General features: G+C 43.1%; 1 protein-coding gene across 3 annotated transcripts in view; it reads left to right on the forward strand.

Moving 5' to 3' along the window:
- The window catches only part of SGCD (sarcoglycan delta), a 355,893-nt gene that overhangs the window by 178,201 nt on the left and 152,233 nt on the right, over positions 1–25,459 (forward strand). For all 3 annotated transcript variants that reach the window (XM_030504746.1, XM_030504744.1, XM_030504745.1), the window contains exon 3: positions 17,594–17,779. In XM_030504746.1, the coding sequence (XP_030360606.1) occupies positions 17,594–17,779 (186 nt within the window). The remainder of the gene's footprint in view (positions 1–17,593; positions 17,780–25,459) is intronic.

Raw genomic sequence — 25,459 nt, forward strand, 5'->3', positions numbered from 1 at the left:
AAGACCATGATTATAACGATGTAGGATAAAGAGTGCCAAGAACCAAGCTGTAGGTTGACTCTCCACTCTGCAGAGGAAGGGACAGGACATTTGTTTCTCTCTTCCATACTGTTATGGGACCGAACAGTTTTACAGTCATCCTTAGCATGAGTCTGGCTCACGAAGAGATTTGCAAGCAGCAGCAGCCCTCTGACACAGCAGTGAGGGCTAAGCCTTACCAGCTGCTGAACTGGATAAATATTTGGAAGAAGACAGCAGGCCAAGTGCAAATGGTCTCATCAACTTTCTTGGACATTGCAGCCCTTACAGCTTCTGTTGAACACATAGAAAAAAACCCTAGCACAGGCTCCAAGAAACTGGTTAGGTATGGGAAAGAACAAAAAATCCTCTCAGAAATTGAGAGGTAATAGCTACAGCGATAAAGGCATTTCCCAATTAAATGGCTTTTTACCCTTTGGGACATCCTGCCAATAACTGAAGCAGAGATGCTGAGATTGAGAGGCCCTCGGATATATCTCTGTAGATAAATCTGAATCTGGAATTTTTGCACAATGGCCTTTTCATGGTCTTTGGTGTAAATACCCTCACAGATATGCCTCCACTGTATTGAGTTCTCTGGTCAGGTGTGATTACTGACATACAAACATGCATTTATTTCTCGGGCCATTACATCTTTTTTCCTTCCTTTTCACTCACACATTCTACACAATCACAGTGTATCTTAATGTTCCTATAAATTTGCTTTATAAACCTTCCCCCTCATTCTCTGTTGAAACTGAAAATATGTGACTATATGAGCATGTGTGAATTTATTTATATATAAGCATAATCATTCTTTACTCCGCTATGTTTCCAAGTAGCAGTCACGAGGCGCTTTGTGATCAGAATGTATCTTATCACCTCTTGTGGAATATAAGCAGAGAGTAAGAATTTGCAAAATTTGGTTGAAGATTGCTCATCATTTTGGTTACCAGAACTGCTGTCTCCTTCCTTCTTATTCTGGAATGCATGTGGTACATCAGGTTTTAGAATCACAGAATGGTTTGGCTTGGAAGGGGCCTTTCAAGGTCATCTACTACATCCCCTGCAATGACATTTTCAACTAGTCCAGATTGCTCAGAGCCCCATTCAGCCTGACCTTGAGTGTTTCCAGGGATGGGACATCTACAACCTCTCTGGGAAACCTGTTAAGTGTTCCACCACATTCATCATAGAAAAAAAAAAATTGTTCCCTATATGTAGTGTGATCTAGATATATCTAGCTCTGTATCTATTTTTATACCTAGTTTTAGCTTGACAGTGAGTGGCTAATGTTGTCATGGGAAAAGGAGGGCAAGAGTTCTCTTTTGGATTGGATATTATGTATGAAGGTCACTGCTGCTCATCTCAGGAGGCTCACAGGATCATGCAAAAGTCTTAGTGTCCAGAATGACATACCACAGCTCATTAAAAGAGATGGCAATGTCCAGGGCTGCTCATGGACTGACAGTCTGCCTTGTTAGTGTTCTGCAAGAGTCCTTCAAATTGCTTTGTAAAAACACAGATATGCTGCCTATGAACATCATTCCGTAGAACCAAATTTGGGTGCATCGGGTGGTGTTAAACTTCGTGATATAATAGGCTATCCAAGTGTAAGAACAAGCAGAGCTGCTTTCTTGACAGAGTAAAAATAGCTGGGAGTGCAAAGGGAAAGACAGTGATAAGCACAGACTGCTGAACAGCAGCTCAGCTTGACCAGCAACCACAATGACTGTAAGCAGCATGGCATATCTGTACTCCAAAAATCCCCACCACAATAGACCTGGCAGAGAAACTGAAACTTTTCCCCCAGAAGGTGATTATTGCAAGCTGAGGTGAAGATTTGTCTGCATTGGGGTATATATCTAACTGAAGCTTTGAGAGCGGCTGTGTGCCTTGAACCTGCAACAAAGGGCGAGGCTGCTCAGATAAGAGTAATAAATTTGGATGCCATTAAGACTTTAATAGAAGAACAATTATTGGCCTGGCCAACTGAATATTTTCTCTTACATCTGTATGTAATTAATCTTCACAGTTGTTTTCTTTCTTGCATTCCTCATACCAGAGGGGTAGAAGCCAGGGAAGTGACACACCTTTACATGGTGACACCTACCTGGCTTCATTGTCATGTTGCAAATGAAGAGGGCCTATTGTTTGTAAATGAAGACCTTTCTGATTATTGATAAATAACTTCTGGATAGGGAGTATGACACATGCTGGCTGGAAGAACAGGGCTCTGTAATAGTAATATTGTCTTGAAATTACAGCCCACATAGTTTGAGAATGATTCAGGATAATTACATTAATGTTGCTGGAGAAATGAAAAGGAACACTTTCCATTTTACCTATTAACAAGCTCTACTGGTCCTAAATTATTTCTGAGAAGAGCCTGGAAATGGCTGAAATAATCAGAATAATTACAAAGCAGCAGTTGGGGTGGCAGGGAGGGCTGGACAAGGTCCTGGCTGTGGCTCTTTGGCCGATGGGTAAACACTGCTGCAGCTTTTGTGGGAAAAGGACCATGGCACAGAGCTTTCTGATTAGGTGCACTGCAGTCTGCAAATGGCCTCAGGGAGTTTTAAGGTCTTGGACCCTAAGGAGAAAATAGCCATTAGGACTAGGTTGTTCTCAATATAGATGTTACACATCAACCTGTGCAGAGTTAAGCATGTTGTTCTGGCACACTGGATATTTGAATTTCCATCCTCCACCCTCCCTTTTCTACGACTCTCCTGAGCCTGTCCAGTGGTGGAAGATCTCTGCCTTTGGTGATGCCTCTTTGCCACTTTGATCCTTGTCCCATACCAGCAGCAGAGACACGGATGTTTCTGAACTCCAGACTCTGAGCAGCAGCTCTCCAGCTCTGACCTCTCATAAAAGCCCAGTCCTTCAACTGAACTCACGCTGCGTTTTCAGCCTTGTACAAGCGACACTGACTGATGCCCTGACCTCCCGTTTACCAGTTCACCTGTAAAATTACTATGAAACCAGGACTTCTTGTTGTGTTTCCCTTGTTTCGTTTACACTCTTATTGTTTGCTAACTCTAGGTGAGTAGAAGGGGTGAGTAGTATTACTCGGACCTAAATAACTCAGTATCGTGCGAGGCAAGGTCTTCACTTCATGGTCACCTCTGCTGTTACTGGAGTTTCGCATCTGCATGAAATTCAGAGCATCCTTGGATCCTGTCTGTGACAGCAGGGCCGCAGTGGTGTTAGCTCTGCCCTTTTTTGTCTTTAGCTTATGCGAATTAGAAGACCTTGCATCTCATAGTCAGGCCTGTATTTATAGCTTCTTATTCAAATGTAGCCATAGTTATCTCCTCTGAAGAAACTAGAGCAGTGGGTGAGGATGTAGGTGCTGCAGGTCTGGCTGCTTCCAGCACACAATTGCACAGAGCCAGTTGCTCTCCAGGCACAGCTCTTGCAGCTGAACACACACACGAGTGCTTTTTCATTTTCTCCCATTTCCTTTTCACTTTTCCAACAAGCTCATCTCAGCCCTGCGTGTGATTACCTGATGACCTGTGCGCCTTCATTCATTCATAGCTGCAGCACTTAAATGGGGATTTTGCTCCCTACCATCAAACGAGACCTTCATTCCCTGCACACGCACACACAGAGGGATGGGTTTTCTCCCTCCAGTGAAGCATTCCTCTCCTGCAACTACTGCCATTAGCTAAACTCATTCAGGGAACTTCCCCTCCCTTTCTCATTACATTGTCCTCCATCCTCTCTGGATGCTCAGGGCTGGGTGAATCCATCAGGAATGCCAATAGCTGCCTTCCCACAGCTTGCTGTTCCTGACCCAGAATAGTTAACTTTCTGATCCATCAGCTACCCCAATTCTGCATTTAAGGAAACGGAATCTTGGCTTCTCCCTTTACACATGTGTACATGAGAGATCTGTTACAAGAGTCCAAGGCTGAGGGTGACTTAAAATAATAATAGGTAGGCAGATGATTTCTTTCAGTTCAGAGTTTAGTAATATTTGAACATTTATATTTATTCCATTGTGATATTTCAAGAGATTTTATGGATTAAAAGAAAAGTCATTTGGAGGGAAAGCTCGAACAAGGGATTGCTTCATTATCTCATTCAGATATTAAAATGTTCATTTTGACTTCTTCCTTCAATCCAGGTGCACACACACCTGCATTTACATGCTGATTCTTTTTGCATATTTGTTTTGTCCTGATTTTGCTAGGAAGGTTTTGGGAATGTTTGAGTGAGTCCCTGGAAATCTGCACGACATGAAAATCCCGAATTTCAGTTTGTCTGCAAATAGATATCATCAATTAAACAGAATTAGTTATGAATATTGCTAAGTCAGCATTAAATACGAACTCATTTTCAGATGTTTCTACAAAATGCTGGATGCCAAAATGCAGAACAGGTGTAAATGGTAGAGAAGGAACTTTCCTTCCTACCTTTTATAGGTCTCATGTATTTCCTGGTGTAGAAATTCATGGATCCAGGTGGAGTGGATCTCCTGCACAAAATGGAAGCCCCTACATGTTCCAGCTGCAAAGATATTAGAGCTTTGAGGGGGGTGAATTTGTTTGTATCTTCCCAAAGAGCTCTAGTAGGGTTTTTTTAATCCTTATAACCCTGCCACTGCTGAGGAGTAATAGCAGTTACGCAGACAGTTATGTCGACATCAACTTAAGTTTTACGCTTGCAAGGTTCATATATTTTTGGTAGTGCTGGCACTGATACAAATGATAGCTCAATAGCAGAAAAATAGAACAGTCCCTGAGCCACAGTTCTGATGCTTGAAGCATCTTTAAACCCCATACCCAAAAGAGAAAGAGATAAAAACAACCTAATCAAAGAGGCTTAGTTTGAAGGAGCATTTTCATGTGTTACTTGATGACAAAATAGTTAGGCATTAATGCAGTTTACAGCAAGACACCCTTAAGTTATCAGTGTGGTTGGTGTGATGCCTGACAGATTTAATGTAAATATTTATAGACTTGGCCTACTAATTATGCCAATGGAAAAAATGCAGTATTAATGCTGTCACCTCCCCATGTCTCTACCTGCCAGCACACTGCTAGCTCGCATAAATATTCTGAAGATAGGAAGTATGGCACATAAACAGAAGAGATTATTTATATTTTTAATAAGGGATTAAGTTATCTCCAGCAGTAGTTTCCAGCCTGTGGTCCAAAGACATATGGGAGGCCTGTGGACTCTTCCCAAGGAAGCTGTGAAAAATGACAGAAAAACAGAGTTTTGTGTAGAGTACATAGAAATATCTCTCTGTGAAATGATGACAGGGGTATGCACCACCTTTGGGAAATATTTAGGGGTACACACACACCAAGAAAAATTTGAAACCCACTGATTTACCATATTTCTGTAAAGAACTGAATGATTTCAAAGTTCTGTACTGCCATATGGTAAATGATTTGACTGTTGGTCCTGCTGGAGCCAGGCTGCCATAAGAAGACCTGGTCCACAAAGCAGTAAAGCATGTGCTTAACTCAAAACACACGTCGATCCACTGAAGTTGCTGCCTGACACCATACGTAACTGGTTTGCTGAATAAAGACCATGGGGAAATTTAAGACAGAAGGCAAAGGCTACTATCGTCTTGCCAACAGCTCTGCAGATGCCTGATTTTCTTGTACAACTGAAAATCTAATTATGTGAATGGGCAGTTCATATTTTTCTGTTTCAGTTTATCCATATTAAGAGACTCCAAAGGTTTTGGGCGCCCTTGGTTTCAGCTGTTACTGATTGCCAACCCAAAAAGAATTATCACTGCTGTTATAGCCAGTTTAGGAGACTCTCTTTTAGCTGCAGTGATAGCTCTCCTGATTTGTAATCCGAAAGTCTGTGGTTTCTGTTCTGGCACAAACTGACTCCTCACAAGCTGTGCAAATAAATCTCAAATGCTATCACCAGTGGTTGTGTGCGTGCCGTGTGTGTGCCTTTCTCTTGGCTTATAGTCTTGAAAACTGAGGCAGGATGACTGGGTGGTTTCATATTGTCTTCTGCAAAATAGCATCGTATCACACATACATCCCCACATACATCCCCACTGAAGTCAGTGCAGTTGGGGTGCTGGTCCAGGGTGCGTGGGCCATATTGCTGACCAATGTGGGGCCCTTTGCAGGAGTTGAGAAAACGGCATCTTGGTAGCAGAGCAGAGTGCAGGCGAAAGCCATGCATGGTGTTACCACAGCAGCTCTCAAAACAGGCTGTATGGGTAGAAGTACTGCAAGCCTTCCATATGGGCAACCCATGTGGGCTTTTGTAAGATCTTGTCACCTCCTGCGGGTAAATGAGTCCTTGCTATGGACCTAATACACAGCCCATGGGAAGAAACGGGCTTCTTGTTGCCTTCAGTGAGCTCTGGATCAGGCCAAATGTAAAGCTCTCAGTCATTTTCAATCCCCAGCTGCAGTTGTCTCTTGTAAACACTTCATCTGGCTGCCACACCTCTGTAAATCACAGAGTGGAATAAACCGGTAGAAGTGGAGTGCACATTTTTGAAAAGGAACATTAAGAGGGGAAAAATATAACTCTCTCTCTTTAAACTGTCTCTTTTCTATATTGTTACCTTGACAACTCTGCTGCTGTGTTTCATCTTTGGTGGGACTTAGCCGTGGTGGAATAAGGGGGACATCCATGTGCGTTTCCACATCTACTCCGGCTCCGCTTTGCTGGCACATGCCAAGCGCAGGGCATCTCTTGCTGCAGAGCCCACGTTTGCTGCCTTGACCCATGGTGCTGTCTGGAAATGATTACAGATATTAAGAACTGGGACCCATTCTGATTAAAGGTAGAACATTCTATCTTCTATTTCTTTTCCTTAAGCCAACACCAGAGCAATGTTAATGCTCTTTAAAAGAAGATGCAAGGTGCTTAAAATATTTTTAAGGGTGAGGGCAGCTGGAAAGCAGAGAGGGATGAAAGTACTCAAAAATAGTTGTATTATTTTTAGTATAAGCAGATACAGGAGTATGTGTCAAGATTAGGATACAGTTCTGATGTGCTGTACTGAGTCTGGAGATGCTAAAAATACGCTTTCTTTCCTCACAATTTTTAGAAGAGAGGCAAAGGTAAGAGGAGAGCAGTGATGAACTGAGGTTTCCATTCCTGTGCTTCCTTGCTTGTTGGGGTTTGGCAAAGCTGCCTGTTCACCTGGGTGCCTGTGACCTGCGGATGCTAGCAAAACATACGAGGCAGGGCGAAGTGTTATCTGTGCGAGTGGGATCCCTTCCACTCCCTTTTTTGCTCTTCCCAAAGAAAATCCCCACCAACGTAAGTCTTTTATTCCTTTTAAATGAAATGGCCAGCTTTATAGCTGCAAAGGCAAGACACACAGGCTCCGGGGTTGAGTGCAGGCGGGGGTGTCTGTGTCTGAATGTGTGTGAGGAGAAGGGGGCTTTTAATACAAAACACATGTGTTTTCAGTTGCTATCTGGAGCTAGCCCAGTAGCTGTAACTTGACCTGACAAAGCCTTATTGAAGTACAGACAGTGTGGTTTCAAAGCAGTTAGAAAAAGAACGGGAATGCTGTTCAGGAAATTCTTCAGGCATGGGCAGGGACTTGGCTGCAATTCTGCTGTTGGAAAATCTGACAGGGGCAGCTCATGAGCACAGGCCAGGCCTCGTGCTGCTCTGAAAGCCGCGCTGCATCCTTTCCCCAGCCTCCAGCACCCCTCTGGGTTTTCATCTGCCCGCCAAGGGAGAGGTAAGAGCCGCGTCGCTTCTTCCTGCTGCAGCCGGGATCTGCTGTTCTTTTCTGCTCGTGCAAAGAGGCTTCTTGCTTTCGGACTGTTGTTTGGAGAAGAAAAGTCAGGAGTGGGAAGTCATGGCATATTTGTGAAGGGATGGGAGCAGCTTGGGGCTGGGTGGTGGTTTCTGGTGAACTTTGCTTTGGTAGTTGTTCTGTAGGCAAAGCGACTCCCGCGCTGCGCATCTGGCTGCAGGAATGCTGCAACCAAATAACCCCCAACTTTTTCATTTGGGGGAATAAGTATGTATATAACCTGCAGCCACCAAGAGGTTGGCTCTGTACCGTGTGTCACCTGCAGATTTTGCTGAAAGATGCGATTCAGTCACGATAAATACATTTGTATGTACATTGTATTATAGTTGTTTAATGAGTTCAAAGCATGTTTTCTGGGGGTTGTTTGGCAATTCCTGGTACAGCTAGCTTATGAAGAGAGGCAGTAGTTCAGTAATAATCATTGCTTTGTGATTTCTCTGTTTATTTTTTTGTGTATGACATATTTGCATGAGCAAACTGCAACAGACAGCACATTCAGAAACCACATAGAGGAGATTAGGAGGAAAAACGTTAATTTAGGGGCTGTTCTATCTGCAACTTCTCTTGTGATGTGCGTTTCTTTCCCCACGTAACTTAAGAAATGTTTATGATGAAAAGCTCTCCCTCTCTTTAGGAGCCTGCCAGATTTAGGCAGTGCTCTCTCATCTTTTAGTTGCAGCATTAAAGCTTGTCTTGCCTTTGCAGAGCTATCAGCACCTTATATGGCAGCTCGTGTTTGGGAGTTCGGGTATGGCGCGTTTGTCAAGGCGGATGGAGGTGTCGGGAGGAGTCCGCCTCGCGTAGCTTCAGAAACTTCCTTCCCTCTGCCAGTGCCTCTTCCTTGAATTTTCACAGCAGTGTTATTCGATGTGTTGAAAATGCTTTTTAGCCACGTTTTATGGTGGTGATAGGGAGGTTTTTTCTTTCAACAAGGAATGAATTAAGGACATTAAATTATACAGTGGGACAGCACTAAGCGTTTCTGGCTAGTTCATGGCAGTAGACCCACAGTTTGCTTTGCCAGCATTCAGCAGGACTGCACGTACAGGGCTCAGTCATTCATTTTAGCAATCCAAAAAATTCAATGACAAGGTGAGGTTCACCACCAAAGTGCATCAGATCCAGTATGTGACAGGGCCAGAGCTTTCTCCCAGTGATGCTGGTGAAATGTGTACGTGGGAAACTCCAAAGCATAACAGCAGGGTCAGGCAGGCAGCAAACCTTACCTGGAAAGAGTGGGATTCAGTGGATTTGGATCTCTAATGGGAATATTATCTGGTATGATGCAAAGAGATTCTATGTGATGGAAAGGAAAAAAAGAAAGGTGATTGGGAGTATCTCAACCTTGCCATTGTATCTGTGTTTTTTTCCCTGTGAAAGTGATTATCTGCTGACTTGGGTTGGTTTGGGCCAAGTGAGGACTTTGCTGGTGTGGGGTGAGGGAAGGACATCCTCTGAGAGACATGGTTGTACTGAAGCTTCCTGGAGGCTGATGTGGGGGAAGAGAATGAGAGGAAGGACAGACATGAGTTGTGGAAGAGGGAGGCATATTATGCGAATGAAGAGGCTTCATAAGCTCAAAGTTTGCTTTGCAGAAAATGCACCTGCAGTGAAAATGCTGTGTTAAAGGAAGGTCTTGTATGAGCTGGACTGCTTGAGCTTCACAGGCTGCCATCTTACCCTGCAGACTTGGAACTCTATTGCTTTTCTCAGCAGCTGTTAATTTAGGCACCCAGTCAGCCTATTATGTACTTCACTGCTTGCTATAAGCTTATTTTAAAGAAAAAAATTAAAATTCAAGTTCCTGCCTCTAATCATGCAGCATCCCACTTCCCAAATGTGATTCTCAGCACTGAAGAGCCAGAGAGACAAAGGGACTGGAATATGTTTGATATAGCAAGAAGCAGCCGGGGCTGCACTGCTGTACCTGGCTTTAGAGGTGCTCCTGCCCCACACTGGGGTGAGACAAGCAGTGCAGATTGTTCATCGGGTGTGGGATCAGTCTCGATCACGGGATGTCCTGAGTACCCAGCTGGGCTGCTTTGCTTTACCCCTCTTGTCAGGACCGCTGTGGAGACAGTGGTGGATGTGGAAGGGGTGAGTGCAGGCAGGGGGAGGCTCTTTGCAATGCCCTGGGCTGGACTTGATTGAGGGAGGTGATGATGGTTCCCTCCCTAACTCTGGCAGCTGATCCTAAGCCTTCCCCTGCCAGAGGAGACCTTTCTGCAGTTCCACCAGGGTCAAATGTTCAAGCCTTGCTTTGTTTCCAAAAGTGGTCTAGAGTGTGTGCATATGTGAACAGAATGTTATGCATCTAAAGTGAGATTCGAGGGTCTCTTGATCTTGGAACCATACAGACAAGAGAGCCATTAGCACACCATTAGACGTGTGTTCCTTCTCCTGGTCCTTCCCAAGAACAAACTAGAAAGCAAGTGTGTTCATGCAAATGGGTAAGCACAGTAAGCTTATCATGTGGAGGGAAGATGGGGAGGGAAGATGCAGCAGCAGAACAAGTTTTAACTTGTGAGAGCAGGATCACTGCAGAGACTGTACTCTGGATCCTGGCACATGCTCAAGCCCACAGTTCTCAATTTGTGCCATGCTGGTTGGATTCCAGCCATATAAATCCATATTACGATCCTGCTTTGCACATTCCTCCAAGCCATATCTCTTTTCTTGGTACTGTGGGGTGAGAGTGTGTTGGGGCAGAAGTCTGCGAAGTGTCACCTCCTGCAACTTACTTTCTGATTCGAGCTCAGTTGATGATATCCCTCTTGCTGTTCCCACAGCCTCCTGCAGTCACACCTGCTGCTGGCTATTTTAGCATAGTTCTCATATTTGTTCATCCTGCTTTGAGACACTCCAGCGGGAAAGAGCGTTTATAAACTTGGCACAGATGGACAGAGGCTTACGATCACTTCACATCATCTGAGTGGTGCAAAGGAACCAGTGTGAGAATGCAGCAAAGCTGGTATGATGTTTGCATGCAGCGTAAAAGCTTCGCTATAAATTGTGGGGCATTTTGTGAAAGACATTCTTTGTTGATGGGCTTGATACATAAGAGAACTCACTGCAGAAACTTTTCCCTCCTTGTTAAATTTCCTTTCCATTTTCTCCTTAATTCTGAAAAAGAAAAATAAGAAGGTAACTATCAAGAAAAAAGTATAAAAGTTAGAAAAAAACACTCAGAAATAAGGAAACAGACATATTCCTATTCTTCTCTGAGAAGAGAAACAATACTAACATCCCATTGCTCACGGACTCTCACAGCATCATAGTAAAATACCACTTTTGGTTTAGGAGAGGGAGCTGCCTGTTACTTTGTTTTGTTCTGGCAAACTCTAATATGTTTAGAGTTTTACCATAAGTGCTTCTTGAATGCAGAGCAGTGAAGGAGCAGAGCAGAAGTCCCATGGTCAGCTTTCTGTTCAATCCATCTGCTCGAAGATACTGGTTTATAAACTGAGGCTTTTGCAGTGCCCTTGCGCTCAAGCACATTTATTGTCGAAATGCTGCCAGCCCTGGCAACGGGGGAAATTACATGAGCTCTCAAGGTGTTAGAGGTAGGGGTTAGCCTGGAGCATTGAGGGATCTGGATTAGAGATGCTTTAGCAGGAGATGAATCCCCAAGGTCTCTCCATCTGCCTGTGCTGAGTGAGTCCAACTTCTTGAAAATACAAGAAGTGGGGATAGGAAGAGAGGTATTTCCTAGTGGACCAGATAGAGCATGAATCGATGGACTGTGCAGACCAAGGAAAGCTTGTTGATGTGTCTGTGCCAGAATCAGGCTAGATATTTGAACAGCCATACATGTGATGTACCCCACTGACAGAAAATAGTCAGAAGAGAATAAAACATTCCTTAGGATGTTTCCTTCCACTTTTTGTCTCTTTAGACATGTATCACATTGCAGTGGTACCCAAGAAGTGGGCATTAAGTGATGATGATATTCCCATCTCATGGAAGAGCTGCTCCCCATGTGGAGGGATAGGAACTATTGACAGAAGCAGAGGGACAAGCAGAGAGGGAAGAGCCCAAGTTCATGGCTGAGATGGTGCAGGAGAAAAGTGCTGTGAGATTTAACTACCCCAGCAAGTATTTAATCCTTCAGGCTGTTCCCCACTGCTCAGCCCTTGCTGATAAAGTTGCAAGTGAAAAGTAATTTTCTAGAGCCTGATCCTTTTATGGAGACCCAGGCTGTGGTCTGACCCCTGTGTAGGGCCATCAATCAATTTTGGATCATGATGCTGGTGAATTAAGGGGCCTGAGGGCATCAAACTTGAGAGAGAATTTTATGGGGAGTGGAGAGGCAAAAAGTCTTGTTGATAGATGGCTCAAAACACTCTTCTTCACGCCAAATTTTGTTTTCAGTCACGCTCCAGAAATGTCTGTTCTTTTGAACCTGGTGGATAGTGTGCACTCAAAAGACAGAGAAATTAAAGAAGATGAACCTGCAAAGCATTTACAACTAGCACATTGCCTTCCAGTGATATGGCAGAGAGCACCTCTGAAGGCTTTTTAGTTTATTTTTCCACATTTCATCCCAAAATAAAAGATTTCTGCTTCAAAAAACAAAGAAAAAGAGAAGAGGAGAATGTCAGTGATACGGACACAAAGTGACGTGAGAGATGTAGGTCCAGGGCGCAAGGGAATTTGAACCCCTCTCTCATCTATAGAAACATGTTCCCATCACCATGCTACAGGTTGGCCTGAAGTCAGATCTTCTTCATTTTGCAAGCAGGCAGGGAGGAGAGATGCCTTCTCAGCTGCACAGGGCTTAGGGGCTTTTGGTCTGCGCTGTAGTGACCAGTTTCAATGAGCTCTAAGGCATTTTTGGCAACAAATTTCAAGTGGACTTATAAGAGAGAAGCTGCATTCCCATATTGCATCCCCTTTCAGCTTAAAACTGTTCTATTACTAAACATACATCATTTAAGCACCGATCAAAGAAACCCGTGTGGCACAGAAACATTATTGATTCCTCTTGTTATGCTTCACCCTGTTCATAGTCCTCTTAGAGCCTACAAACCTGGCATAGCCAGGGGATGTTACAGCTCTGGGTGTTTGCAAGGGAAAGGTGTTTATCTATCCTTATGCATATAAAACACTTCTTCTGCCTGATGAATCATTGATCTGGGTTATGTGCGGAGTCAGAAGCTTTCTGCCAGGGCAGAAGGACATGGTGGAAGGGGGAAAAGCATGCAATAAAGATTTGCCATAACTCGTGGCATCTGATGTGATTTTTGGAAGCTCAGTGCCAGTTCTGATTTGTGATGCCTTTCAGCTGAGCCCGGTTTCAGCTTTGCTGAAGGGAAGTTTAGAAGCTTCTTTGCCAGAAGTACTCTGATAGCAGCCTGTGTGGATCAGATGACGTGGTGAAATGACTCTTCCAGTGGTCTTAAAAAAACCCACATAAGTCTTTCTTGTTATGGACCATATCTCTAAGGTACCCTAAAGTGAAAGGATGAATAGCTTTTCTAAGCAGACTGGATTTTGTATCAGGCCCTGTTTGCAGTGTTCATGTATAAGGATTCAGTGTACAGCTCGTGCAAAACCTTATTACCCTTTTTTTTTGTTCCTGCAGCAGCAAGAATTCCTTGGAGAATTACCTGGGTTCCAGGCTATACTTTTGTAGTCATGGTAATGTTGTCTATGGCTAAACTGTGAAGATTTGGCATACTGCATTTCTTGTACTGTAAATGGGATTGTACGTGTGCTGATGGTGGTCCAGTGCTATGCATGTGTGTCTTTAAGCCCTCTCATGTCAGGCAGACACTTTCAGATTTGCATTTAGAAGGGAACACTTCTCTTTCCAATTTCTATATTTATTTCAGTATTATGTTTTCACGACTATTATGAAATTAGGCACTTGTTCCTAATATTTTCATTTCAGAAGAAGAAAAAAAGCTCTATTAAGCAACTAGCAGCCTTTCCCCTTAGTTTAGTAATTGGAAGAGGGAATTACCTTACGCATGCAACCGCTGGATGTCCTTTCACAACAATACTTTTATGGTGCCTTAGTTCTTTTTAATGTTTGAGTCAGGAGAAGTTGCCAAAATGTAAGTTATGGCTAGCATACTTTCCCTTCCCTCACAGAGCAGATTATTGGTAGTGGATATAGCTGGCTCCTTGTGGAGTTGCCTGCTTATTCTACTCATTTGTTTAATGCACCTTAGCACTCTCTGTCCATCATTCTGTCTTCTCTTCCCGGAGAACTACAGACAAGAGCATTTTCTTTTGGTATTGACAGTTTTTGGGGGAAAGGGTATGTAGAAATCATATATAGCTTTACATGTGGCTGTGTGAAAGTTTCTATGGAAGAACATGCTGTCTACAATTCCCATGTTTTCTTATTATAAAGTTATGCCATATTACTAAGTCATGCTCATCATGCATATTGTAGTACTTTAGTTGCTCAATCTCTGCTATGGCAGCTTTAAGCTAAACATTATATCAGAACTAGAGAAATTATCAAAATGAGGCTGCTGTGTGAACGCAAGTTGCTCTTTGCAGTTATGTTCTGTTCCTATAAATTCTTTTGGTATCTGCAAACATTTGCCCCAGCTGGATATGCTATTTTCTCCATCCTAGAGACTGCAAGTAAAGAAAAAAGAAAGAAAAAAAGGAGAGAGAGCAGGAGAATAAACAAGTTTTGCAATAAGAGGTATTTTGAGCTGAGTATTTCATATTGGTTTTCATTGGTCAAATGTCTTCCACAATTTGAGAGGGTTAGCAATGCAATTTATTCATTTTCTCCAAGGGAGAGGCTGCATTTAATATGTGCTCTCCAGGATTCCCTGTTAAAATATTAGGCAATAAAATCCTTGCCTTTACAGTACTTGTGGTTATAATTTCCCCCAGGTAGTAGAAACTCAGTAATGTATTGTTTAAGTTTTCCCTTTGCACAGATTGGAGTGCTTGTAGCTGTGTAAAAAGGCCTGTTTTTCTGCAAGTGCATGTGTTTGTTGGTGACCCATCTCCTCTCTCCAGCTCCTCTCTGATGAGCTCTGTGCTGCAAAGCCTTCCATCTTGGCATCTGTGAGCAAAAATACTGCTCCAGACTGAGTTGGATCTGTTGTAACCAACTTGCTTTGCTGTCCCTTGGTAAAATCTATGTGTCTGTCTTGGTTTTGGGTGAATTTGTGGTAGAGATAGATAGCCCAACTGATCTGAACAGCAGAAGTGATTTATGGCGAGCCCACTTGCATGACTGAAAACTGCTCTTTAATACAGACACACCTTTCTGTGGTGATGTACTTTTAACGCACATTGGATAAACTGGCAGAGCCAACCCATCTTAAGAACAGCTTTATTTGCCGTGAGCCATTGGCTCCTCCTGACATAACATGACTGTCTGCATAATTGATGTTGTAGATCCTCATAGCATTAGCTGGGGTTGGGGTAGTCTGAGGTTATAAAGAAGGCATGGTTTGGGGAGTGGGGTGCGAGATCCTTTATTTAGCGCAGCTGAGAAAGCTGGAAGAAGCAGACAGGCTTGGAGGCGTGGATGGGCTGCTGAGGCTCGCCTTGCTCTAGTTTTAGTTCAGCAAGCACATGCAGCACCCTCATTTGAAAGGAGGGAGCTCAGCCTGGGAGCTGCCTGAAGATGGGCAGCGCTGGTGCCCAGAGCCTCTCTTGCAGGTGTCCTTCGCAGCACCCCGCTGATGCACAAATCTGACCTGCTTTTCTCTTTGGTGGGCTGTAGACCTAGAGCATATAGGGGAAAAAATCCTTAAAAATGCAATGGTTCAGAAACCGGAGAGGAAAATTATAGCAATACCTAATTTATGATTTTTAAAATCTTCTTGTCCACTGTTGTGGATTTTGAGTGTGGGGGATTAACACTGTTGCTGACATTAGGGAAGGAGGCAGATGGGCATCACCAGCCTCCAGAGGAGCACTGTCTGTGGCATGGGAGCAGGGCTGACAGCACAACAGCCTCCCTGGGCTAAACACAGCCTTCCTGAATATGCTGCTAAGTCAGCTTTGCTTTATAGGTCCAGATCAGGAGAGGTGTCAATGCCTGTGATCTCAAAAGAATTTTGTGCCTGAATGGAATTATTTAGTACCTAAGCGCATGTTTCAGCCTGGGTGAAGGCTTGCAAAAGAAGGGAGAGGTGGCTGATCGCCTATGCTGCAGGTGACAACGCCAGGCAGCATTAGGAAACACAGGTCTTAGCAACTTTTGAAGCAGTGAAAGGTAAAAAAAAGGTAACTGGTTCTTCAGGCAGCCTTTGCCTTAAATGTGTGGGCTTCAGCACTGAAGCAGCAAAGATGAAGTGTTAACTTCATCCCTGGTGCAATGCTACTGAAATAAAAGTTATGCCATGAAGAAACTCACTTTGCATCAGCCTGCAATGGGCTTTGCACCACTGCTGACTGCACGTTGTATTTTATTAGATGCTGGAGTATGAAGCTATTAGCAAAAAAGTAAGGAAAAAAACAGGAAAATAATAGAAAACAAGTATAAGCTGTTATTGTTTAGTATCTAATTTCCACCATTGTCTCATCGTGCCCTTGCGGGTCATACTCCCACTGAGAGGAACTTGCATTGTTTCCTCCTGGTACATGAATTTTGGAATTCACTATGTACAAACGTCAATGCCAGTCCATGGTATTGGATAAGTAATGCAAGAATGTGTTTGGTGTTCCTTATCTGTATAGAGTCTAAATGCAAAACATTCAGCAAACTGTGTGTTGTTAAAGATTATATCATATCCTCAGTCTGTGTGCATCAAAAAAGTCTGAAAACATAAGAAACTGATGCCTGGGGGAAGCCCATGAAAGTGGCTTTGCACACCCCGAATGTGAAGGGCCAGAACATGAACATTTTCATTTGTGTGCTCCACAATCATAACCCCGTGTGCACAGTAGTTGGCACACAACCATTGTGCAGTGGCTGTATTCCAGACCCCTGCCCCAGCTGGTTGCAGTGCCATTTAGAAGCACCCATCTCTTCCCATCCATAGTGGGGACAGCTGGATCCCTGACTGCCTGGAGCCAACCGGGTACCGAGGTGTAGGAGGGGGACAGAGCTCACTGTGTGAGACTGTGAAGCAGTTCTTCCTGGGGATGTTGCTGTGCTGATTTCCTCAGAACCAGCTTTCCTTCCTTCCCTCCCTCTTTCAATGAGTTTGGCCCCCAGTGTTGTTCTAGGGTGCCGTGGCCACCCAGGGTTAAGCCAGCATAGATATTCAGGAATCATTCGTTAGGGATGTGACAGCTGGAGAAACTTGTGCTTCAGGTTTGCTTGGTTAAGAAAGATTGGGGTGCAGGACAGGAGAAAGGCAAACATTTGCGTTTTGCCTTTTTGCTTTGGGTGGAAGCAATGATTTTAGTTGAGTTATATATATATAGTAAATTAAAGCCTCTGAGAAGTCATATTGCATCTTCAAAACAAACTGCTGAACTCAACTGCTTTTACCAAATGCATGCAAAATTTTCCCCTCAGGATCCTTCCTTGGAGGCTCTGTAGTGCCTGCATTGCAAAACCTGGGGCGATGAGCAGTGTCACTTGAGAGTTTCTCCATAGGATACCTTTAGACAGCATGCTTACATGTATTTTTATATATATATTTAACACATAAAATTCTCTTTTGGTATGTTACTGCATACAGTAAGCAGAAAGAAAAATGGTGCAGAACCAAGATATGGGAAGAGACGCTGCCCAGCTGGTAGACTCTGAAAAAGAAAGAACAAAATCCTCTTAAGAGGCACAGACACATGCAGTTTTTATCATTACCCTTCTATTGCAGCTTAATACATGCGGTTATTTTTTTGTGATCATTTCAGATGCCTCAGGAACAGTACGCGCACCGGAGCACCATGCAGAGCTCGGAAGGACCCCAGGTATACAAAGTGGGGATTTATGGCTGGAGGAAGAGGTGCCTCTATTTCTTTGTGCTGCTCCTAATGATTTTAATCCTGGTGAACCTTGCTATGACCATCTGGATTCTGAAGGTTATGAACTTCACAATTGTAAGTAGGGGTTACCCTGAAAGGTCTGGGGAAGATGAGGGAGGGTGATGGTCTTTCCTGTGAGCATGACTTCAGATAGAGCTTTGATAATGGGATGTTTTAGTTGCCACGGATAGCCGTTATTACAAATTTACCCAGTGATCCTCTTTTTCTGCTGGTGATGTCTGCAGTATTGCCAAACCGAGGAATCAGCTCAGCGTGGCAAATCATGTTCCTTCTACCTGCTGTATATATACATGTATATATGTAAACAAAACACACCACCCTCCCCTAATTTTCAATTATATAGTGTTTTAAAATTAATGGAATAGGTTATTTTGAACTGGGGTGTGGGAATGGGTTTAAGCCTTTCTCTTAGATTTTTTTCTGCTTTTCTCTATGGCTGGGAAGTTGAGAAACTTGATTGCCTTTTTATTAAGGAAAATTCATGGTTTATTGTTCCATAATGGCGTGGTTCCAGAAGCTTCGTGAAGAAAAATAACATTTCCAGGGTGGCTTTCTGGGTGCGATACCTCGGAGAAGCATATCTTTGTCCTCATCGTGCATGGTTGGTGCGCATCAGTCCTGCCAGCAGCATTCCCTTGCTGTACACACTCCCTGGCCAGGGTTAGCTTTCCAGAAGTCCCTAGAAAAATGTTGGGCAGCTGTACTGTGAGGAAGATTACATTGGGCCAGATTGTGCCTTTGGGGCCCAGAGCGCTCTGTGCATCACTTGGACTCTGTTCAAACTCTTTTTGAGATCTTAAGGAATGCCTTGACCTTGAATTGCCTTTTTACAGGGTGAGCTTCACCTCTGCTACTGGAAGTCAAAACATGATGAACCAGGCTCACCCGATTTCCAGGGCTAGTGAGCCTTTATATATGGCAGGTCCTAGTTTTTCAATAGATAATTTGTCTAGGCAGAATGAAAATGAAATGATTACTCCCCTCTTCTTCAAAGCAGTCACTACCCCCTTGGTCAGATGGAGCTATTTTAAGATAATTTGAGTCTTCAGGAGAAACCGAGTTTGAGGCTTTAATCCTGGATTTACTTCATGAAAGAGCTGTAAGGCTAAATTCCCCTAGACCACTTTCAAGGGCTTTCCCTGCCAGGCACTGATGTGAGCAGCGTGTTTGAAGTCTCCCGGCATTTCTTTCTCTGCTTTGGTCTTGTGAAGTCCTGAACAGCTGTGTTCAACATTATGTCATTAATGGGCCATGAGAAGTTGAGTAAACAGTCTCTGACTTACTGTATCCATCAGACAAAATGCTGTGTCAGGGGAACACGTAGCATTCATTTTCTCTAACCAGGATGCTGTCAAGGTGTGCAGAAGATTGCACTGCATGTGTACTTAGGGAACAAGCAATTATAAAGCAGCAATCCACAAAAAGCTCCTGTGAGTGGGTACAAAGTGAGCCAAACTGGTAAGCAATTAATGCTTAACCAGACCAGGTATTTAGTCTTGTGAAATTGATGCCATTTGGATGCACATTTTGTGCTGAACTGTGGTCTGTAGATAAATATAGTTGAAAAATACGTATTGCTGAGGTGATAGAAGACTTAGTCGTATGCTCATTATACAGGCAGTGCCCAAGCACAAAATAATGGAGTTTCAGATTCTCACCTTTCAGAAATGCAACTTTATTTCTTTAGAATAACGTAACTTTGATATGTCGGTCCCATGCTTTCTGCTCTTTGGTGGTGGTGGTCAGTCAACTCTCCACAAGCTACTTGGGAAGGCAGGTGAACTTCTCTGCTCTTTTCTCCCTCACTGCCTTCTCCTGATGCATTGCATTTTTCAGGCCATCTGCAGAAGGGTAGAGAGATGTCCAGGATACATCCTAGAGATACATACAGAAACCTCCCCCTTCCAGCAGCTCTCTCCATCCCACTAGGTTATACACTGTCTTTTTGGGAGATGCACTTATCTTCCAGGTCTTGTCTGATTCTGTTTCCTTAAATAGTCACTTGCCCTCTGATTCACTAGGGATTAGTACAGGGTAAAGTATATTTGTAAATGGGTTTAGTTAATTCATATATTCTAAAGTTAGTAGGTGATGAACAGCAGTTAGTGATAAAAACACAGATGGTAGCACTGAATCCTGCAGTGGGAACTGCTTTATGGTTATAGGCATGGCCACACTAGTCAGGGTGTGTGTCTCTGACACACAGCCGATTGGAGGTAAATATAAGAACAGGGCATGTAGAATGTGATCCTAGCTCCAGTATGCACACATTCATCTCCTGACCTCCTGCTGCTCCTGCAGCCTCACTAGCTGCTTTGGGTCCTGCTCTGCAATCCCTCCTGCACCATTCCCTGAGGCTGAGAAAACTACTTTACTAAGTGAACTTTCAGAGGCAGACTTTTATCTCTAGATAACAAATGTAGGAAAGTTCTCAAATGAGAAGATGCAAATATGGAAAAAATCTTTAATTTGTTCTTGTTCTGATAAGAGGAGCTGAGAGTCCTTCTGGGGCAGGGGAATGATTCAAGTAGTCAGTAAGCAATAGCTGCTGCTTAACAGGTCTGAGTTACTCCAGTGCTTGCAGAGCAAAAAAAGAGGGGAGAGTCTGTATTTCTGTTCTTGTGGAATATGTAACATTTCCAGTATCTTTCCACTCCGAGCTCTCCTCTCAGAACCTGAGTCTGTTCAACTCCACACAACAGTCCTGGCACCAGAATTTAATGAGTGCTCATTATAGCCAATAAGTGCTCACAGTATTTTAATAAGCACAGCAAACTTGCTCAAGAAAAACTCAGGCTGATAATTGGGAGTGGAGAAGGGAGGAGGAGATGAAGCAAAACAGAACCACCTTCTCATGCACGTTAAGCAGTATCCATACATTCAACTTCCACTTCATGCCCTGACCTCCCTTCCTCTTCCCTCTGCCTCATGTACCAGCAGACAACTCCTTTAAAATCAAACCATTAACTTCCAAACAGTGGCTTTTAGTAAGCAAGGCATCACTAATTTATTCTAGGTTTTGCTTTTATCTGAACGTTCAAGACTTCAACAAATTTATGTGTGGATGTTGCTTTTTACACGGAGCTGTGTCAAAGCAGTGTTGCGTTTGCGTGGAGCAAATTGGTCCCTCTAGTCTCTCCTCTGGTGCATTCACTTCTTACGTAGTTTTTGATCCTCAGTTTGTTTTAAATGCCTTTATCAGGCACAGACTGTATGGAAAACAGGTCTGGAGAGGGCCTCAAATATCATCTGCCTGTCCCGCAGCTGGTTTCAGTAGCCAGGTCCATTTATCCTGTTCATTTACATCAAGGCTGTGCTGCTCTGGGACTGTGGGAAGCTCTGTGAAGGTTACTACCTCTTAACCTTACTTTGATTTTTATGCCAAACCACAGAATGAATATGGACCAAAGCCACCAATTTCAGTTGAAACCCAAATGCACGCTGAAGGTGGCCTAACCTAATTGAGGTAGAAACCACCATCCAGCACTCAGCTTTCCGATGATATATAGGTAGAGGGAACTCTGCTTCATTCAAATCTTGGGCAAGCCTGGTTAGAAGTATGTGGTTTGCACATAGTGGGTTTGGGTGGAAAACACTAATGCCTGTGGGCTGTGTATGTGGCTCAGTCTGAAGGTTCAGCACAGGCTTGGGCTTTATCCTGCTGTCACAGGGCTCAACCTCGAGCTGTGGAATGCTCAACCTTAAGCTTCGCAGAGCTCACCTGAGGCAGGCACAGCCCTGCAAGAGTTTGTATATGCCAATTTAATTACAAGGCTGCAGCCAGAGCTCTTAACAACCTTGCTCTTTACGGACCACCTGCATTAGCATCCATGTAGCTCTTCAGCAGTAGGATTGCTCATGACTGTACATAGAAGTGCACATATTTTCTGTGCTGTATGTCTGTGATGTGCTAGGGACCTCTATTTCAGCTATTACTAGTGAGCTTAAACCACTTTTTAAAAGCTTCCTGTTGTATTAATTTCTGAATATTACAACAAAAGATGTGCTTACATAAACAGGGCAAACCTATATCCTTATTTTAAACAGTACAAGGCTCAGAAGACTTGGATAATGGCAGTGACAGTGCATTGACCTCTTTCCACAAGGGTAGCATACAATGCCTGGTATTTTAAACAGTGTTAGGAGTCTAAAGCATTATCCATTAGTTCCCTTTTTTGGTCTGTTAGGCAGCAATAAGAGCTCTAAACAGCAGAGACAAGAACTGTGTCCTGTTGTGGCTGCATTTAACTGGCAGACACCTACTTGTCTGCCCATCAAAGCACTGAGGACCCTTTGCTTTTTCTTTGCCCTTCCTGGGTGTTTCTATCCATAGCTGCCTGTTTGCATGTTTCGGATTGTAGGCTTTTTGGGACAGAAGATGTTTGCATATGGCATCCTGTAGTCCTATGTATTGGCAGGTTCTACGAAACTGTAAACATTAATAAATGGAAATATAATACTTTTCCCCTAATCAGCTTGCAAGGCTTGAAATGCCTGGTGAACTGTCTTCTAAGAATCTTCCAAAGCGAAGGCTCTAGAATAGGCTTTGTAAGGAAAATATTCTGCAGCTTTGTGCTATCTGTACATGCACTTCCAAGAAAATGCAATGTAGAAATGGGCAGACAATGACCTGCCTCATCCCATCTTCCTTAAGATGTAGAGAGAGGGGTATTTCCCCCTCCTGGCCTGATCAGGCTGAGGTTGGGGTACTCCATAACCACAGCAAACACAAACTCTGTGTTCTCCTTCCAGGACCACACCAGGTTTTCTGAAAGTTTGCATCCTTCAGCATGAGGTTCAGCCATATTTTATTATTTTAATTGAACAGGAACAAATGACCGCCATTGCTCTGATTTTTCCTTTTTTGCTGCAGGCTGCATTCATAGCTGAAGGGGTATGGTTTAGAATCGTTGAATGAAATGTTAGCTATTTAGAGAGACAAAGTGCTGCTGTAGATGGCACAAACGCTAAATATCATTATTATCTTGCTTTCTTTATTAAAAGTTGATAAGAAAAATGAGCTTTAAAAATTTGGTTATGAACATTTATTTCCAATACAATTACTCCCTCTTGTGTGTAAACTACCTGCCACATTTCAATTACAGGAAAACAGTAGGGTAATAACACAGCCATAAAGATGGATTAGAGTTAGGAAAACTCATTACTCTAACAGGCAGGATTCTTTTATTAATGATTTAAAGGAATAGACTTTGGTTTATTTTTATTTTTTCTAATTAAAAGTTGCCCCAGAATAAACTGACTGTGCAGATTATATTCCCTTTTCATGATTTCTCTGGGGTCTCTTTAGGTGCAATGGTAAGGCCAACATGGGAAAGAAATGTGATGCGCTTTTCAGCTTCTGCTTTGTAGTGCAACTGTAACCTGTCAGCTAAAATTGTTTAGAGTTAGAATTAGTATTACTGCATCCTTACTGAGGAAAGAGTGAAAGATTTTTGTTCCTCTCTCCCTCTCACACACACGCATACAAAATTGTGCACTTTTCCTTCTTAATTCATGTTGTTCTTGGTATAAAACAAGTAATTGTTTTGAGGCTGCCTGCATGACCCAAGAGCTTTGTGTATTTCCCTTCTTTCCTCATTCACGTGGACTACATCTCCTGATATAAAGATGTTAACCTTGTAGTGGTCTGACAACACCAGCAATACTGTGAGTGACTGTACTATTAAGTGAAGACGTTTCAATGGGCGAAATCCTTACCCCCTGGAATTCAGTAGGAATCTTGGTATTGACAAGCCCTTCACCGTAATACTTTTTATTTGCAGGTTTTTTTACAGTCGATTCAAATTTTCTTCCTTCTGGATTGAGGAAAAAATGTGTTATGCTTTTCTTTTCCTCTTTTTAGAGGTCTGAATTTTATTCCTAAGAAGTTTCTATTTCTGTACAAAAAGCAATTGAGATTATTTATCTTTTTTAAAGATACGTACGGTACTTTTTTGCCTTTTCTCCTTTGGTGTTTAGAATAGTGTAGTCAGTTTTAATGGGATATTGCATGATGTTATTGCAAGTTTGACCCCTTCATTGCTGTGTCCTCCCGAGTGTCAAGCATTTGGTACCGATAACTTGCTGAGTTACAGTGCATCAGTTTCTTCTAGTGCTACACCTTTGAAAACTCAGTGTCTGATATTATTTCATTTTTATTATCCTAATATCACATTTTCTCAGCCAGGATAAGCACATAAGGGTTTCGTCTTCTTTGTTACCAAAAAGTGATGGAAGGACTCCATATTTTTACCTTACTGTCTCTACTCTCTGCTGAACCATTGAGTTTTTGAGAGGCCTGCCATAGAATTGGATATGCCTAAAGATATGTCATGGGAGCAAAAGAAATAGTGAAATAGTAAGTCTTCTACTGCTACCACTAAACCAAGCTGGATATGCTGCACTGCAATCATTTAGGTAATTTTTTGGTTTTATTTTTTGGCTATTGCACAAGACAGTCTGTGGTGTACTGAGTGTTACAATGGCAGATGGCACTTTTCCCTCAAAGATTTTGGGTTGGGTTTTGTGAAGAGCAGAGTCTTATGTGGTTGTGCTTCCAGCTTGATGGTCAGGTTTCCAATTCTCAATTGTTTCTAAGCTACTGTTCATCCTGAAGCCATGTCAACAGAAGTATGTGTCCAAGAGACAGCAATATCTCAAACATACTTAGCTTCTGTATTTCTCAGAGGCAGAAGAAAGTAATCTTGTTTATTAGTATCCCTACTGTGGAAGAAGCCACTGCACAAGCTCTGTACTCGCTGCTAACCAGGAGTGAGAGGTATTATAAATGTCCCCGTACCAGAATAAGCTTTTGTTGATGCTGTTTTCCTATTGGACACCAGAATTTATCCCTGACACCCAGGTACCCCAGGGCCCAGCATCTCTTGGTTATTATTACTTCTAATTTCAAGGAAGTTGTTGGAAACTCAGCGACACCCCTTTCCTCATACTTTCAGTTCAGTGCATGCATACAGGCATCTGGCAGATGTGCTGTATGGGCCACGCTGTCGAGCCTCAATAACCAGTCTTCAGCATATCTCCAGAGCAGGAAAATACATCAGTGCATAAAAAATACATCATGGCTTTGTTTGGTCCCTGAAAGAACAGGGGGATTAGAATAGATGGAGAAGGGAGGAGAGTGGCAAGGACTTGAGTGGTGTGCAATGTAAGGTTGAGCATGTGGTCTCTGGCATAAGGCTTCACTTCCAGGTGTTTCTGTCTGTGAACACAGAGGGTCCTGTCTGCTGGTGACCCACATCCCTGCTGTGCTACGGGGAGTGTGATGGGAAGCTTTGTCAGACCTGGAGGAGCTGCTTCATGGTGTGATAGCAGCAGGACCCAGCAAACAGGGAGGAGGGCATGGGTGGGCTGGGGGGGGGGGGCTGAGTCATAAACTCTTGATCCCAGATCCCACCTTCTGCCACCACCCTTCAGAGGGGATTGTTCTCGGCTTCTCTTTCATCTGAAGAAATAAGATATTTCGCATTAGCATTCGTCTCAGTGCCAACAAAAGATCTTCAGACTAGCAGTTCTGCACCAGAGAGAGGTTTGTCTCTTAGAGAACATGTAAAAGGTATTATTATAAATGTGCAAAGGAACAAAAACAAGCTCACTGCTAAAATGTCAATAATCAGTTAGTCCTCTGAATAGCACACAATCTGATCCCTCCCTATATTCTCACCGTACAGTAGGAGAAATGATTTAATTTGGGAATCCACACGGAAATGACACGTC

Source organism: Strigops habroptila, chromosome 12, assembly GCF_004027225.2.
Source record: "Strigops habroptila isolate Jane chromosome 12, bStrHab1.2.pri, whole genome shotgun sequence".
Classification (NCBI taxonomy): domain Eukaryota; kingdom Metazoa; phylum Chordata; class Aves; order Psittaciformes; family Psittacidae; genus Strigops; species Strigops habroptila.